Here is a 17,161-nt window from a genome sequence, read left to right as displayed (position 1 = left end):
GAACGATGAATCAAAAACAAATTTAGGCAGTTTTTTCACGCTAGTAGTATTTCAAACAGAGATCCTCCACCCCCACCCCAGTGGGGCAGAGAAGGCATGGATTTGTAGGGGTATCTATCAATAATAACAAAAGACTTCTATTCCTTGAGGTTAACAGCTCCCACTTTCAGAGAAACCTAGGGACTAACAAAGCTTCCTACACCCTTTGTACGAGGGGAAAAGCTAGGAGTGACACTGAGGGGCAGGACCTCCATCACCTATTCACAGTACTTGCTGGGGGTGGAAAGCATGTAACATCTTTTGGAAATGAAGGATTTTACTCTGCTAATATGAATTTAAGTCTGATACCATTAACCTGGGCAAAAAATACATTTTCTCTGGGTGGGGGGAGAGGGCACGAGGACTGGCTTGAACCCATAAATGTTTCATACGCCAACTTAGATTTTATCAATACTAGAGACTCCCTAAAACCAAAATGAGTAGAGAATATGAAGACTGAACACACTAGGCACAACCACTGAGAACCAAAATGATCCACAGAACAAAAGGTGCCCATGGGGACCAGGACCAGAGGGCTCTTGATGAGATCCTCCCCCCAGCATACAATTTTTGACACTGTCATGAGGAGATTCCCGTCCCCCAGGGCTCAATTGTGCGTATACTACCTTTTCATTACTTTCCCTAAGATCAGAAGTTAAAAACATCTGGTCATCGTCACACTTCATTAACCATCCCAATATCAGGGACAACATGGACAGGCTTTATCATAACTGCCTCTGTGCAGCTCAGAGATGGTATGACATCACCAGTAAGGTAAGGTGCCAAAACCTCGAGCCAACCAAGGAAAAAAGTGACCCTTAGGAGAAGAGAATAACCACTTTGAAACTTTAACCTATGAATGCTGCTATTTTTAATAAAAATCTTTCTAACATAAGGTGAAGTTAAGTTTTTCTAATTTCTAAGCCACACTTTTTTAAGAAGTGAAGATGGTATGAACCACTTTTTACTCTGAATGTTCAGCTATCATTCAGCATGCTCAGGAGAATTATCCACAAGACGATTTTCAAGATAAAAGACGAAAACAAACTGAACTTAGCATGCAAAAATACCAATATTCAGAGAACCCACCTATTCAGAAAAGGTACATTTTGGTGGCTCCTAAGTGTTAGGCCTTAGACTTGCTGTCACAAATTACCTGGAAAACATATTAAAAAGCAGATCCCTGCATCTCACCTCTGGACACTGATCCAGAAATTTGAGGTGGGCCCCAGAATATGTATTTCTAACCACTTTTCCTTGTGATTCTGATGCAAACAAGTTCAGGAACAACTGCTTTAGGATTTCACAGTGCCTGAGGTGCTTCACTCACTGCAAAAATACTGAATATTTGTCATGTATTCAATACACCATCCGTCTATTGTACAAAACCTTACTCGGCTAATGCTATTAGGGAGCCCCAGGAGAAACTACTAAATGAACCACCTTCCACGGCACTTGATTTCAGTTTCAATATTCCAATTACTAGGAATTCTACCAAATGCATACTAAATACTAGGTATCTTGGAAGACTTAACTTGAGGAGCACACAAACATTTGTACACTTGCATATGACGTATGTATTAGTCTACTGCAGCCGTCTGAAGGGAGTTTTGCCACATTAAATATAAGAGTTTTGTCTTCAAAAGCCCTGTCTTAGCTAAACTCTATGAGCACTAAGGTCTCAACTCTTTTTATTGGAGGCATGCCCAGGTAGGCAGAGGCTGAACGAGGAACTTCAGATGGGCTCCAATAGATAGGGAGCCTACTATTCAACTAAGGTAAGTGGGAAAGGGTATGCCAGGAAGCAAGGCCTACAGGAGCATACGTGCAGAGCCTGAGACGATGATCATGTGCCAGAGAAGAGCCAGTATGACTACTGCGGAAAGCAGTAACAACAACGGTCAACTCCAAAGTCAAATCAAATAAGGTAAAAGATTAGGGAGATATAAGAGAAGTTTGAGAAGTAACATGAAGAAAGTGCTGTTTTTTTGTTTTTTTTTTTTTTTTTTAAGTTTAGTCCAATAACCACTATCAGGATAGACTGGAAGAAGGGTAAAAAGGCCAATTTATGGAATGGTATCTCAGGGAATGGAAAGGTATATACATGCAGCTTCTAAAAGGTACTTAAAACAGCAAACATGTGAGAAAAAAAAAAAAACTGGCTCAAGATCTTGTGTAAGAACACAAAACATGTCTAACTGAAAATAAGACAAAAAACACACAAAGAACAGACAAAAATGGTGCTCTGTAGTTCTGGAAAATGGTCTGCTTTGCCTCTCAGAGAAATCTGGGCCAAACTGAGGATACCAGCTGTTATCTGATATTTTTACAGGAACCGAATGGGGGTGGGGAAAAAAGGAGCCTGCTGCTTCCCCACCACTCCCACCCCCATTTCAGAAAATCAGAAGAGAAGTAGCAGATGTCACAGTTTAAAAGCCACAAGGCATTACTGTCCTTTCTTCCACATATTCTGCCTGGGCAGCTGGGCCCTGAAGAGAAAGCTGGGCAATGGGCAGTGAGGAAGCAGCCATCATCAATGGTCTCCTTGCAAGCCACAGAAACGACTGCAGAAGAACTTACAGCTAAAGAACTGACTCACTAAAATAAGGATGATTATTTCTGGAATGGAGAAAAGGGTATGTTCAGGAACGAGCCACCCCAACCATCCCTTCCAATTTCTTCGTAACCACAACTCAGGACGTCAACACTAAGATAAGTTAGCAGCAATTCTGGAAATCAATTTAAAATGGGAGGCCTTCAAAAATCCACAGAACAGAGAACACACAAAACAATCTGAAAATAACTGGATATCAGATTTTTTTAACAGCATTTGATTATTACCTAATAGTAGTAATGTGGGGCACCTGGGTGGCTCAGTCAGTTAAAGAGCCACCTATTGATTTCAGCTTAGGTCATAAACTCACGGTTCATGGATTCAAGTTGGGCTCTGCACTGACAGTGAGGAGTCTGCTTGGGATTCTCCACACTCCCCTTGCTTTTCCCCCATGCTCACGGTCTCTCAAAAATAAAATAAAAAAAATTTTTTAAAAGAGAAACATGTAGAATTCTTGGACATCTTACATCCAAGTATATTTGGGAGCTACCCCATACAGTTCCCTTTAGATAAGACAGAGCTGGGAGGCATTCTTCCTACAGGCCAATAAAGAATGAGATGTCAAAACTACCCAGAGCTAATGAATTACTTTAGTTAACAATTCCGAGAGAAGCAACTTTTAAGCACAAAGATGACACTGCATTTCCAGATTTCTGAAAAAATGAGCAGAATCTAGACAAGTCTATAAGCAAGATGGATGCCACAGTCAGCCTTGACTAACTTACCCTCACCACTTCAGGCTATCGTCTGAGCTGACTTCTTAAATCAAGGGTGGGAAATAGGTTCCAACTTGAGTCAATTGACAGAGGTTGTCTGGAACACTATTTTGAAAAATATTTGGGAGCCACATCTAGACTGAGTGGAGAAAGAATGCCATGATTGATTGGCAATGTCTGCATTGGGCAGGAGAGGGGAAATTGATGGCATGTGCACTAAGCGTTTGCCAGAAGCAACATCCCTTTTATTCTGTAAAGGAAAAGAAATCTATACTGCAAACTGGATTAAATTCTTATCCAGATACAATCTACATTGGCATTTCGAAAATTCACAAAAGTGGGAAAATATCCACAAATTATTTACCATTTGTCTTGAAAAGAAAAATGTAGCAGGAAAAATAACCTGTGTGGCAAGTAAGCTCATCTAGTCAGTCTCCTCAAAGTCAGAGCAGAGTCAAACTACAGCCCAAGGACTACACCCAGCCTGCCAGCTGTTTTTTATGACCATGAGCTAAGAATGATTTTTATATGTTTCAATGACTGGGACAAAAGAAAAAGACTATTTTGTGACACATGAACAGTACATGAAATTCAAGTTTCAGCTTCCACAAATAAAATTTTATAAGATCACAGTCACATCTGTTCGTTCACATTGTCATTGGCTATGGCTGCTCTCACACAAGGGCAGAGTTGAGAAGTTGTGACAAAGACTATATGACCCACAAAGCCTAACATAGTTACTACCTGGCCCTTTAGAGAACAACTCTGCCAACCCCTGAGCTCAAAGAGCTGGTCTAAGGTTTCCCCAAGTTATATGGCAAGTAATTCACTATAAAGGAAGGAGACTTAATTCAGCAGGCTTCACAAAGTACTTAGCTAAGAAAGTTGCTGCTGCCGCCTTGTTAATAAGGAGTGATTACATGAACTCCTCGTGAACAGGTTCCCCCATCATGCAACAAACAAAAAATTCTGTTATGCCTCCCAGAGAGGTGTCTATGTGGGCACAAAATGAATAAAGGAAAGAACTACACGAAGACTTCAATTGTTTTTAATCTCTGTTCTGCAGGTAGGTATGAAGAAAACTGAAACATACTTTTATTGTTTTGGTTTGAAGTCTCAATCCATTCAGGGTGTTGATAGCTTTCTCTGCATCCTTAGGGTCAATGTAGTTCACAAAGCCATATCCCAAGCTCTGCCCTAATGAAAGGGAAGGAGAAAAAGGCATACATTAGTTCTACACCACTGATGCCAGCGATCCACTCTCATTTTGGCATATGGTCTTGTCATTAACACCAGCACATTTTCTCAATAGTAAAAAGAAGTCTACGTTAATTCTTCTAGAAATATACACGTGTTTTTTTTCATCTCCTGTCTACTACATTTGCAAGTTTAAACATCAGTTAGAACTCAGCAAGCTGTGCATTTAAAGTGCACACGCGCACGCACACACACCTCCAAAGCATTCCATCAAACATGTCCTGCCTGAGCCAGAGCACCCAAGCAGCAAATGCAACATTCAGCTTCAGAGACTGTGGGTGCAAGTCTCTGCCGAGCTGCTGAGTGGGTTTCACGGGCATGACTTATTCAGTTTCGTTTTCTTTACCCAAAAAATGGGAAGGCGTCACACATCAACCAAGAATTTGTCAGTGTTCTGTACTTTGTACCCTGGCAAATTTACAGCCTTTACCAAATACAATTATTTCCATTTAAAAGGTGAAGAATCGTGTGTGCACATGGACATTTATTTTATAGGAGGGCCTCTTCAAATAAACTGAATCTAATTTTCTAAAAAAGATTTGATGACCTAGATAAGGAATACAGGGAAATCTGAAGATTTACACTGAGAACATCCAAGCCAGTAAGAACAATGAGAACATGTAGGAAGGGAAGAAAGTATAAACAAAAATAATAAAACACAGTTACTCAAGTAAGAGCTGCTTAAAAATCTTGTTTTTCCCTATCATCTGAGCTCTCTAACTCCTGGCTCAATGATGTCCTAACTCACAAAAAAAAAAAAAAAAAAAAAAAAAAAAAAAAGGAAGGTATTCAAGAGGCTGGAATCAATGGAATGCACAGGTAAGTAAAGCCAATCTGAAAGGTCTCAATTTTTCAACTATGGGAAAGTTTCACAGTTTCAAAAAAAATGCTACAGTAGAGTAGGTAACAACAGTGGACATAAGAAAGGTTTAGTCTATTAAAAGTTAAACCAAACGAATTGAGGGTTTCCAGGAAGATGTTCAGTAAAAGTCCAAATACTTTTTATTAAGTATCGCTTCTGTATGAATTTCACAGCAAACTAAGGGATCTTCATCCTTGATGGGGCACTTTAGGCACATGTGGTTATGAATACAGGTATTTAGGACAGCCACTCCGGTTATCCAAATGTGGTTCCCTAGAGCTATATAAAAAAGAGAGAGAACACTAAATGCAGTACCTAAGAACTATGAAAACTTGTAATTATATTTTGGGACCACTATCAGAATTTGGGTGTTGTACAATACCCACAACTAATATGTCAGTTTACCTCAATAAAAAAAAAATTGGGGTAATCATTGCTAAAGTATCCCTCTAATCAAACTGCATTTTTTTCCTGTTTTTAAAAAAAGAGGGTGAAGGGGGTTCCTGGGGGGCTCAGTCAGATAAGTGTCCAACTCTTGATTTCAGCTCAGGTCATGATCTCAGTTTCCTGAGTTTAAGTGAGCCCTGCAATGGGCTCTACACAGCGCAGAACTTGCTTGAGATTCTCACTCTCTCTGCCCCTCCCCTGCTCACACTCTCTTGGTCATTCTCAAAAATAATAAATAAAAAACTTAAAAAAAAAAAGGTGAGGGATGAGCTAAAACTAACTCATTTTTTTTCTCACAATAATCACAGAAGTTTTGTTTTACTCACAGGTCTATTTTTAAAAAGTTCCATGTGAAGCCACTGTATTTTAAGCATTCATCCTTTTACTAATTTGACATTTACCATGTGTCTATAGCATGCATAGTGCCCTCTTAGAAAATGTGCTGCAGCTCTATTGTCAAATGGGATGAACATGAAAGCTGCTCAAGGAAGCAGTTAAGATGGAAAGAACATGGGCTTTGGAAACAGACACACAGGAGTTCTAAGCTTGCCTCTGCTGTTTATTAGCTATGTGACTTTGAAGAAGGCTACTTAACTTCTCTGAGCCATTACTTCCTAAATTCTAAAATGAGGATAGTAATTTCTATCCAACAAGGCTGGTGAGGCAGTGATGAAAACGTTCGCTACTGTTGGAAGTAGATCATTTTAGTCAAAAGATAAAGTAAGGAAAAATAACATGTATCTACTACATGTTAAGGAGTTTCCACGTATTCTTTCAAAATTAAATCAAGAAGATGCTACAAATATAATGGGGAAAAGAAAGGCAAGCCAAACATTGTGCAGTTTTGTCACATTGCTATTCTATAACTAAACAGGTCAAATAATCAATTATACCAACGTTAAGAGTCTATTTCTCCTATCTCCTGACACTATCTTCACACCTGCATTTAAATAGCCTCTAATCAAAGTGCTTTTTCAACCCTGGTTGCACACTGAAATCATCTACAAAGCTTTGCGGTGGGGCGGGAAGCAAACAGATGCCTAAATCCTATTCCCAAAGATTTTTACTTTATTAGTCTATTATGAAGCATTGGTAACAGGCTTAAAAAACCCTGGCGATTCTAACAAGCAGCCAAGTTTGAGAACCACAGTTTTAATGTGAGAGATAATCGGGGGCTACAAATCTGGCATCTGGGAAGCCCTGAGAGCGGCCACGTGCTGAGGGGTCGGGGCATGGAAGAAACTTTGTGGGAGGACTGTTTTTACAGATCTGTTTTCAGGTAGAAGTGTTTCAGATGTCTTCCCTCTAAAACCTTCATTTTATCCAACACTTCAGAGAAACTGTTTCTTGGCCTGTGGGGTCACTCTCAGGCACAGCAGTACCTGCTGGAGGTGGGTCACCGGGGAAGGTAAGCCTGCCCTGCCAGTCCCTGCTTAGCTGTCTCCCAGGCTGGTTACTCCTAAGCACAAGGTAGGCACTCCCAATGTTTGCTAAATGAATGAGTGAGAAACACAGTGGTGTTACGTATTTAACCAAAGCTATTATCACCAACATCACATCAGATGGTCCATCCACTAAATGGGTCTTTGACCTGACCCCACACAGCAATCATGGCTAACTGTAATGAGTCAGCCAAGTTTCTAGTACCTGTGAATTGACTACACTCAGAAAATATTTATCCCTAAATGACCTCTCCTCCACAAACAAAGTTTCTAATTTGCTCAGTGGCATTATCAGGAAGAGCACCACCCATCAATTAGAATATGTTTGAAGTAAGCAAAATTTTACTTTTATTCTAAGGAAGATAATATGAAAGGAGAGATTTGCTGCAAAAAGGCTGCATTTCTAAATCCACTATAGTAGCTGAATTAGCATGTTGGCAGTGAAGTACAAGAGAGTTAGGAACTTCAGAGATTTTCATTTTAAAATGTTAGTCAAGTCAGCAAATATTTATTGAATGCTTATAATAATTTAAAGCTTTCAAAGATGATACCAACATAGGCAAGACTCCCTCCAGTCTCATCTTTCAGCTATGTGGTATTTTACTATTTAATTTTAGCCTCACATTTATCATATGAGATACTCATTTTCCCCTCCTGTGAAGGAGATAGGAGGATATTTGAAGCTAGGCAACGTCAATCAGCTTCCTCAAATCAAAAAAGCAGGTAGGAAGTAAGGGTCAGGACTTGATTCCAGTACTCTCAAATGCTATGCTCTTCTCAGCTCAATTCACAGCTGGTTAATATATGAACCCAGACCACCTTCAATATGCATGAAGGGTAATGTTACCAGGCATTTTCTAACAGGGGTCTACCACAAAAACTGTTCTGAGACAGTTGCTCACTGTCTCAAATGCCTATACTTTATGTGCAAATATCTGTTTCTGTATATATGAATTTCAATGCTATTATTCATTCCTATGACAAAGTAAATTGCCTCTTATTTATATAGTGACTACTTTACTTCAGGTTATCCTAAGTGAGCGCAGATTTCTATAAGGTAAAAGCAACACTGAGTCAAAATCAAGAAAAATTATTTAGCCTGGATCCACTTTTTCCACTCTTGTATTCATCAGCTAGTAACTAACAGTCATAAACCACCAGGGAAGGCATGGAAACCAAGCATCATTTATCCAGATCATCCAAATCTGGTTTTCAAATCATTCTGAATTTAGAATGTGCATATTGATAAACCCAAAACCAAGAATCATTTTCTTTAAAAATAAAAATTATAAAGCTCTACATTTAAATTCCAAGTATAAAAGCAACCCAGCGTGATTAGAACTGAACACAATGACAAAGCTAAGGCTCTCCCAAAAAATCCTTCAAGACAAATAAATCCTGTCTTTCAAGGCTAAAAAACTTCTGGTAACTGGATATAAAGAATAACGTCAAAGCACTTGTCCCCAGCTATCTATACAAGCTACCTGTGGTCCCAAGGCTCTTAGGGATTTTGGAACCATTAATCCAAGCCTTAGTCCTAAGAGGGAAGAGAAGGATTCTAGAATTTCATTACAGAGGAAGTCATGAGAACAGTTATATGGCCTAAGACCCCCATGCATGTACTGAAAACTCTGGGTCAATACCACACTTTAGTCCATGCATTCTATACACTGTGTGTGCGAATGCCTTTTGTTTTGCATCCTCCTTTTTAACCTAACATACATGCCACAGAAGATCCCTTCTTCACAAGAGACAGAAAAATCACTTGTAAACTGCTCCCGGCATAAGGAGAACAGTTATAAACAGGCTCCTTAGAACCACAGTCAAGTGGTCTATAGCACAGAGCTGAAGCACTCCACAGGCCTCTGAATGGGACCGAGGCCCATCAAGAGCCACACGGGGATCAGAACAGGAAGAGGAAAACAGGAAGAGTCCTTTTAGTAACAAAATGCTGGTGGGAAACACAGTAAACTCCAATTTATCCCAAACTGTGCGTAATTCAAAGCAGCAGCCATTCCCTTGCCACCTACATTGCTTTTAATAGCATACTTTAATTAAAAATTTAATTGCATATTTTAATTAAAAATACACAATCTTCTGGACCCATTTAATTCAAAGGTCACTTTACTTAGTCTTTTCTATTTCAAATTACTACCAATGTGCAGAATATCAAATTACCCCCTCAGGTTTAAAGGTAAAGGTAATAGACCTCCATAATTCTTGATTATAAAACCTGGTACATTAATTTTATCCAACCAATATTAAGTGAGACCCTTCTCAACATGGAACTGTGGAAAGTAAAATTCTGCATTAAAATAAGTCATCCTACACATTTCTCACCAACATTTAGAATTCATTTGTTCAACAATTATAGAAAGTCTACTTTTTGCTAGTCCCCAGGGACAAAAAGTTCCTCTTTATAAAACCTACATCCTGCTAGGAGACAAAAGAACAAGCTCTACAGTGTATTAGAAGAAAATAAGGGCTAAGGAGAAAAAAAGGAGAGAGGAGAGTGTGGGGAAGAGGGTCAGGGACGCTATGTAAATGGAGTGGTCTCAGAGTGGGCCTCACCCTGAAGGTAACATCTGATCCAAGACCCAAAGGAAGTAATTCATAGTCTAACAGGAAAGCTGTGTAAACAGACCAGTTTGAGTGTAAGTTCTACCATAGGGGTATCGCATCCTGCCAGTTCTACCAGCTAAATCTGCCCCTCCTTCCCCCTCCTCTGATTAACACAGGTCCTTGTGTACTATTCTAACCCAGATTACTGCTACAATACTGTAAGCAACCACCCTTTCCCTACACTCCTGTCAATTCCCAAACCAGTTGTCCTCCACCATGATGCTGTCCAGATAATCTTTTTTTTTTTTTTTTAGGTTTACTTATTTTGAGAGAGAGCAAGCAAGCAGAGGAGGGACAGAGAAAGGGAGAGAGAGAGAATCCCAAGCAGGCTCTGCACTGTTAATGCAGAGCCTGACGCAGGGCTTGAACCCGTGAACCATGAGATCATGGCCTGAGCCAAAGTCAGGAGTTGGACATTTAACCAACTGAACCACCCACACGCCCCCAGATGGATCTTCCTCAAAGACAAATCCAATTATGCTCTGGTTTCCAAGGTCATCATCGGCTTCTTGCGAACTTCTACTTCACACATACCCTAAAATGGACATTCAGTTCCCTGCGCACATCTCTAACTGGCCAACTCCCACATATCCTTTGAGACTTTCTCTAAGACCCTTTTCCTGACACAACTTGCCCCACTCCCAATACACACTGTTCAATCCTCCTCAGTCCTTCCACAGCCCTTATATTATATACCTTTATCTTAGTACACATGGGTAGTGAGTCAATTTGGATACCTCCCCACCCGAACCCCCACTAAACTGTTGAGCAAGGGCAAGCCACACAGAAAAATCTAGCATAGATTATTAATTACATGTTCACTGAACAAATGAACGAGCTAATGAACAAAGAAACAGCTGTCTGCCTTTCACGAACTTAGGTTTAGAGGAGAGATGCCCTGCTGCCCATGTCCCTACATTGTTCCAGATGGATTACAGAACAAAGGTGCTCAAATGTTACAGTGTTCTGTCCTTACAAGGGAGCGATGTGAGATATTTTTTTTAAATAGTTCATGTAAGATTTCTCATGAAAAAATTCTACAAATACCTTTTAAATGAAATCTCAATTTTAAAAAATAATGTCACCTACAGTAATTTGATAGATTTACATAAATCTGTTTCACAAATCTGTAAGTATGAATTATGGGATGTCAGCATATAATTTTGTTGAAAGTGCTTTTTCACTAATATAATTAAGTCTGCCGAGACTATTCATGTACAAGTCAAATAAAATGCAGAGTGAATTCTGTAAAAACCTGGTAGTTGAATCAACAATAAAAGGTGACTACACTGACTGATGTGTATCTATTATTTCATTTAGAGCAGTAGCAATGTTTTATGAAATAAAAAAGGACAAAAGCAGCATGAATCTTTTCTAAACCTCACAGTTAGCAGAAACAGGTCACTATGGTCCTCTCTGACAAGCAAGACTATTTACAATCTAAGGTTAAATAATGCAATAGTTTAAAAAAAAAAAAAGGCAAATTGAAAAGATTCATTCTCCAAACACAGCCCCTATATAAAACTTTACCCTTTAATTTAAAAAAAAAAAAAAAAAAAAGCAAATAATTTGAATTAGGAAAACAAGTTAATTCCGGGCAAGGGAGGAGGTGCGGGGGCAGGGAGGGTGGGGAAGGATTTTTTTTTTTTTTTTAAAGACCCACCTACCCCTCCCTCCCCCAAACACACAATAAAGTTGCCAATGTGTTGTGTTTCTTCAGATGGACTTTCTGTTCTTGGGCACTGGTTATGTGTGTCTGTTCAGACAGGCTGTGCACTGCGACTCTGGCACCAAAGCAAGCAGCACCAGACTTTATAAAGGAGCTTTCTTAATATCTCAGATCTGATATGTAACAAAACCATGTGGACACCACACACATCAGGGTAAAGGTTTGAGAGGATCTTAGGAGAATGGAGGGATGCAACCCTTTCTAGTCACGTTTTTGCTCCAAATTTTAATTCCTGACTTGGCCTGAGTCTCCTCAGATACAGCATGCCAGATGCAGCAAGACCTTTCATTTAAACACTCAACTAACTCAGGTCAAATTAAACAGGTCCTCCTCACTGCCCTCTAATGAGGAAGATCAAATTGTGAGGCAGAGGACTAGTGAGATCCTATTACTACAGAACACACGCCAGCCTCCCTGAAAGCTCAGAGCATTTTTACCAGCTTCCCAAAGGACATTACCAGGGATTAGCACAAGGAAGGAGAATTCAACCTAGAAAGCTCACATAATACAGAAAACAGATGGCTCATTCGGAGACTTAACTTCCACCCAAATGCTAATAAAGCTGGCCTAAGACTAAAATGCCCCAATATTTTAAAATGGTTTTCTGGACTTCACAGATATGTTGAGATAAGACAGAAGAGTTTAAATTGTAACTTTTCTGCTGAAATCCAAGTTGTAAATAGTGATCATTTGGTAAATATTACCTAAGCAGCCTAATTCTAGAGGGAGCTGTTAACATCCCTAGCACCAAGGCATCTTCCTTTCAAGTTACTTTTAATGGCCATATCTGTCCTCTGATTATGCAACTGGTAGAGCTCTATTTTCCTATGGTTCCAAACCCAGTAATTATGAATCTGCTGGCAATGCAGCATGACCTTGCTTAAGTTGGTGAAGCCCTGGATTCTTAATACATCACAATTTCAGACAACGTTAAGAACTCCCACACGATTCAGTCTTAGGCTATCGAGAACAGCAACAGCGTATTAAATTCTTGAGTACTGCACATGGGTACTAAGATGTCTTTCCTCCGAGACCAGGAAAATTAAGGAAATATGATCTATATCCAAAGTGGGGAAAAGAAACTAATTGCTCTAGCATATACAACTTAGGATAAGATTTTACACTGGATGTTCCCCAACCAGAGACAGAGTGAGATATTGTAGCATCTCAACACCACAATTAAAACAAAAGCCAGTTCTCATCACTTACTGACAGCAATTAGTTGCTGTCAAAGAAAAATCAGCAGTCCTACCTTAAATACTGGAGCGGCCTCTGGCCCCATGATGAGAAGAAAAATGAAAAAAAAAAAAAAAAAAAAAAAAACAACAACAACCCCTCTGAGCTAAGGCTCAGAAAAACTGAAAACTATTTTCAGTTTAAGATCTAGGTCTGCTGCCATATTCTCATTACTTTGTTAATTATAATTAACTCTGTACACATTTCTTGTAATTAATTTTGTACACACACAGAGGCCTGTGTTATTTGCTTTATCTTGTGCTTTCTTAAAAGGCAATGGCATTATCCGAGCAAATATCATCTGAGATGAGGGCAAAAGAACTATACATCACAAAATATTGCTGGGGCAAAGAGAGAAACCAGTTAACAACAGCAGTAGTAAAAAGGGCATCTGCTATTGCTTGCACTACCAGCTGGTGTCAATCTACACACGTGCATACACACACACACACACACACACACACACATATACTGGTAAGCAGTCCATCAAAAAGCAGTACAGCTTCTTAATCTGTTTTTCTCTCTGTGTAAGACATTATTTTTTATTCTGATATTGCAAGGAAAAAATTTAAAGGTCCTAAAGCACTATAATTAACTCAGTGCCCTTTTTGAAACTGTGTCAAAGAATCTTGCAAATCACTATGGTGAGCTCCTGTTTTGTCTGGAACAAGGGGAAGCATCAGTCTACAAATTCCACCACGTCCTCCTGATTAAAAAAGAAATCTTATTAGAGAAATATTTTCTTCTTGAACACATAATAATTTGTAAAATAAATAAATATAAATAATAAATAAAATAAAATCTCTCATCCACAGTTAAAGGTTCACCAACCCAACCCTTCCCATTCGAAAAGCTCAGTTAAGTCTATGGGAAAGTCTGCTCCTACTTCTCCATACTTGCTTTTATCTAAGCTTTCTAGAAGCAAATAGTACCACTGCCTAATTATAAACTGCCATCAACTTATTAGCCTTACATTATACATATTCATATTTAATTCTCACAATAAAGCTCTGTACAGATACATCTGTACCAATTTTATGATTATAAATTTAGAGGCCCAGAGATGTATATTAACTTGCTCAAAGGCACACAGCTAGCTGGTTGTTCAAAGCCAGGATTGACCTTTCTAAAGTCGGTCTTTCCAGCATACACTTAACCGCCTTTGGAGAAGTTTGGGAATAATACTGAAGCAGAGTGCTTTGCATTCAAAGTTCACAAGTTTTCAACTAGGATATTCATAATCTCCAAATATACCTGCAATTTTTTTTGTTCTGTCATGTAATCGATTGACTAGAATTTCACCATTCTTTCTTAATCCATCAAGATTAAAAAGAAAAAAGAAAAAAGAAAACCCTTAGAAAAAAAGAAAAAGAAAAAAAAAGGAATGGCATCCTGCAGGTGCACAAACCATTTAAATCCTCAAAACAAATCCATCATTACAAAACAGATTAGAGATATCCACATTATAAAAAGATTCATTTAAAACAGGACTTGATTTGCATACTCTTTTTCCAGAAACTCAGAAAGCAATTCTTATGGCTAAAGCCAAACATGTTTGCTACTGCCAAAATTGTCTCCCACACAAGACACTTCTCTCGTCAGCAGATTGCATTAAAATGCTTTTATACGCACAGTGTGGTTTCCTAGCTAAAGAAAAGCAGGTGGGATCAATGCCACATGCTCTCTGCCCTCTTAAGATCTTTGCTCAAAAATTTAAAGCAAGACAATAAACAAGGGAGATGCAGGCACCTAGTGAACATGAACACCTAATGGTTAATCACGGAGTTTCAGGCTCAACAAGGACAAACTTGCAAAAGATATATTTAGTTGACTGAAACACAGAAGAAGCTAGGAGTTTCTTGACAGAGAAATTAAGGAAATAGGCATATGGAGAAGAGCTAATGTGTAGAGAACAGAGGAGATGGTTGATCCAACGGCACAATGACTGAACAGCACGTGGGGTATGTAGAGGTAAGGAAGCCGACTGAGAGCAGGGCTGCCCCACATGAACGTCAGTAGTGGTCATACTGCAGCACCCACCAAGCAAGGAGGGACAATTAAGAAAGAGGAAAGAGAAACTGAGAAATGTAGGGAGGTTAACTTTGGGAGCCTGGAACAATCAGGACCTACAGATCTAGGATCAAGACCACCGAGGAAGAAGTTTTTGACAGTCCAGAAAAGGGACGTGACCCAAATCCCTTTCAGTCAAATCCCCAGAGATCTCTAAAAAATCAAAAGTTACAGGATAAAAACCCACAACCTCTTTCAAAAGGCCCTAAAACTGCCCCAGTCTGAATCAGCTAACCTCCCATCTATTCCTTATTTTCCTATTCCACAAACCTTTTGCTCATGCTACCATTTTCTGAGCCTCTGCACCTCTACTCCTACCGTAGAGAGTAAAGTATGATCAACCCTTGAGGTGCCTGGGTGGCTCAGTCGGTTAAGTGGCCAACTTCAGCTCAGGTCATATCTCACAGTTCATGAGTTCGAGCCCCACATCAGGCCCTGCTGCCATCAGCGCAGAGTCTTCTTCATTTCAGATCCTCTGCCCCCCTTTCTCTCTGCCTCTCCCCTACTTTTGTGCACTCTCACTCAAAAATAAATATTATGAAGGAGAAGGAGGAGGAGGAGGAGCATGATTAACCCATTCCAAGTCTCCTATCCTGAAAATTGAACTTTTGGACAAATTACTCTCTTCTTTCAGTGGGCATTCCATAATAAGGGCCAGAAATGGAATCAAAGGTAACTCCTCCTACTCAACAGCTCAGTACTTCTATGGCATAACTTCTCACCTTCATAAGAGTAACAAGAGACCAGGAACCTCCTGAACCTTAATACTCAGCGCTTAACACAGAGTAACAACCCAACAGCCTCTCCAATATATTCATTCACTATGCACCTAATAGATACGGAAAACCCCACCCACCAGAGAGCAAAACCAAACATGACTACCCAGGCAACTCTTAATAATTTTCTAAGACCTCTTCTACACAGCTGTAAAATATATATACCTGAATTCCACTCCCCCCAGTTTAGCTGCTCTTATGAATGGACAGAAAGTGTTACTAATTACCACAAATGAACACAAGTGTTAAACCTTATTTTGAAATTTTGTGCAGCTATCACAAGGTTATACATGACTTCTGAATGCATACACGCACATACCTAAGTCCTACACGTATAAACAGTAAAACAGAAAAAAAAGAAAGGGGATAAGGCTAGATCATTTAGAAGGGGACCCTGGATAGCATCACATCATGGGGGGGGGGGGGGAGTTTCAAATAAAGTAAAAACATGGATCATTTCACCTTATCTATATCATTGATCAAGTATCCACAATATATGTAACAAGGCTTTCACTCAGGGACAACTCTCCACTTCATTTTATTTCAAAAACAAAGACCATAATTAAATTAGAGATATTTTTAGCAAAGACAAAGGAAGTAAAATTCCAAAGGACATCCATTGTCCCCAACTGACACAAAGATTTAGGTATAAATAACATGTGATTTTCTTTCTCTTTGTACAGCACATTTTGTTTAGTTTATATTTAATAAAGGCAGGTTTTCAAGAGGATATGAGGAAAATGTTTTTGTTTTTCCCTCTCCCTCTCAATTTAAAATAGTCACATAAAAGCACTAATTTTTATACTTAGGAACCCCCAAACAGACCAATTGTGTTTGGTCAGGTTCAGATATAAATGCTGACTATAAAGAAAACTTATTTAAATACTGCAGACACAGCTTCAAGGACCTCAAGAAGCCCTCTCTGAAGCAGTAAGGAGAAAAGAATCCCAATACAACATAATCTGTAGAGGAAGCCAGCAGTACGATGTCAAAGTTTAAAGGCTACAGATCAGATGGGAATGATGGCTACAAATTAAGTCAACGAGGTACCAGACAAAAATATCCATTTTGTTTTTGCTAAGGGACAGCTACGAAACAGCAAACCACTCTGAGACCGTAGGGCAATTTGCCTGCCAATTAACAGATGGCTTCTAAAAAGAAATACAAATGGTCTGGCTCCCATGATTGCCACATTCATATCACACATAGCATCTCTGACAAAATAACCTAGTTTAAAAGTTGAAAAGAGGAACTATTGTTAATCCTCCAAATTTAAAAGTCACATGAACACTTTACACGGCAAATGCTTAAAAGATTTTGTTTAGACAATGCCTCATTAGCACATAAAAGT

The 17,161-nt window shown here is 39.2% G+C and overlaps 1 protein-coding gene across 8 annotated transcripts in view; it reads right to left on the bottom strand.

Moving 5' to 3' along the window:
• ELAVL2 (ELAV like RNA binding protein 2) overlaps nt 1-17,161 on the bottom strand; it is a 202,399-nt gene that overhangs the window by 35,386 nt on the left and 149,852 nt on the right. For all 8 annotated transcript variants that reach the window (XM_047830164.1, XM_047830165.1, XM_047830169.1 and 5 more), the window contains one exon: nt 4,463-4,566. In XM_047830164.1, coding sequence (XP_047686120.1) covers nt 4,463-4,566 — 104 coding nt within the window. The remainder of the gene's footprint in view (nt 1-4,462; nt 4,567-17,161) is intronic.

Source organism: Prionailurus viverrinus, chromosome D4 (genome assembly GCF_022837055.1).
Source record: "Prionailurus viverrinus isolate Anna chromosome D4, UM_Priviv_1.0, whole genome shotgun sequence".
NCBI classification, from domain to species: Eukaryota; Metazoa; Chordata; class Mammalia; order Carnivora; family Felidae; genus Prionailurus; species Prionailurus viverrinus.
This window is presented reverse-complemented; position numbering and strand designations above follow the sequence as displayed.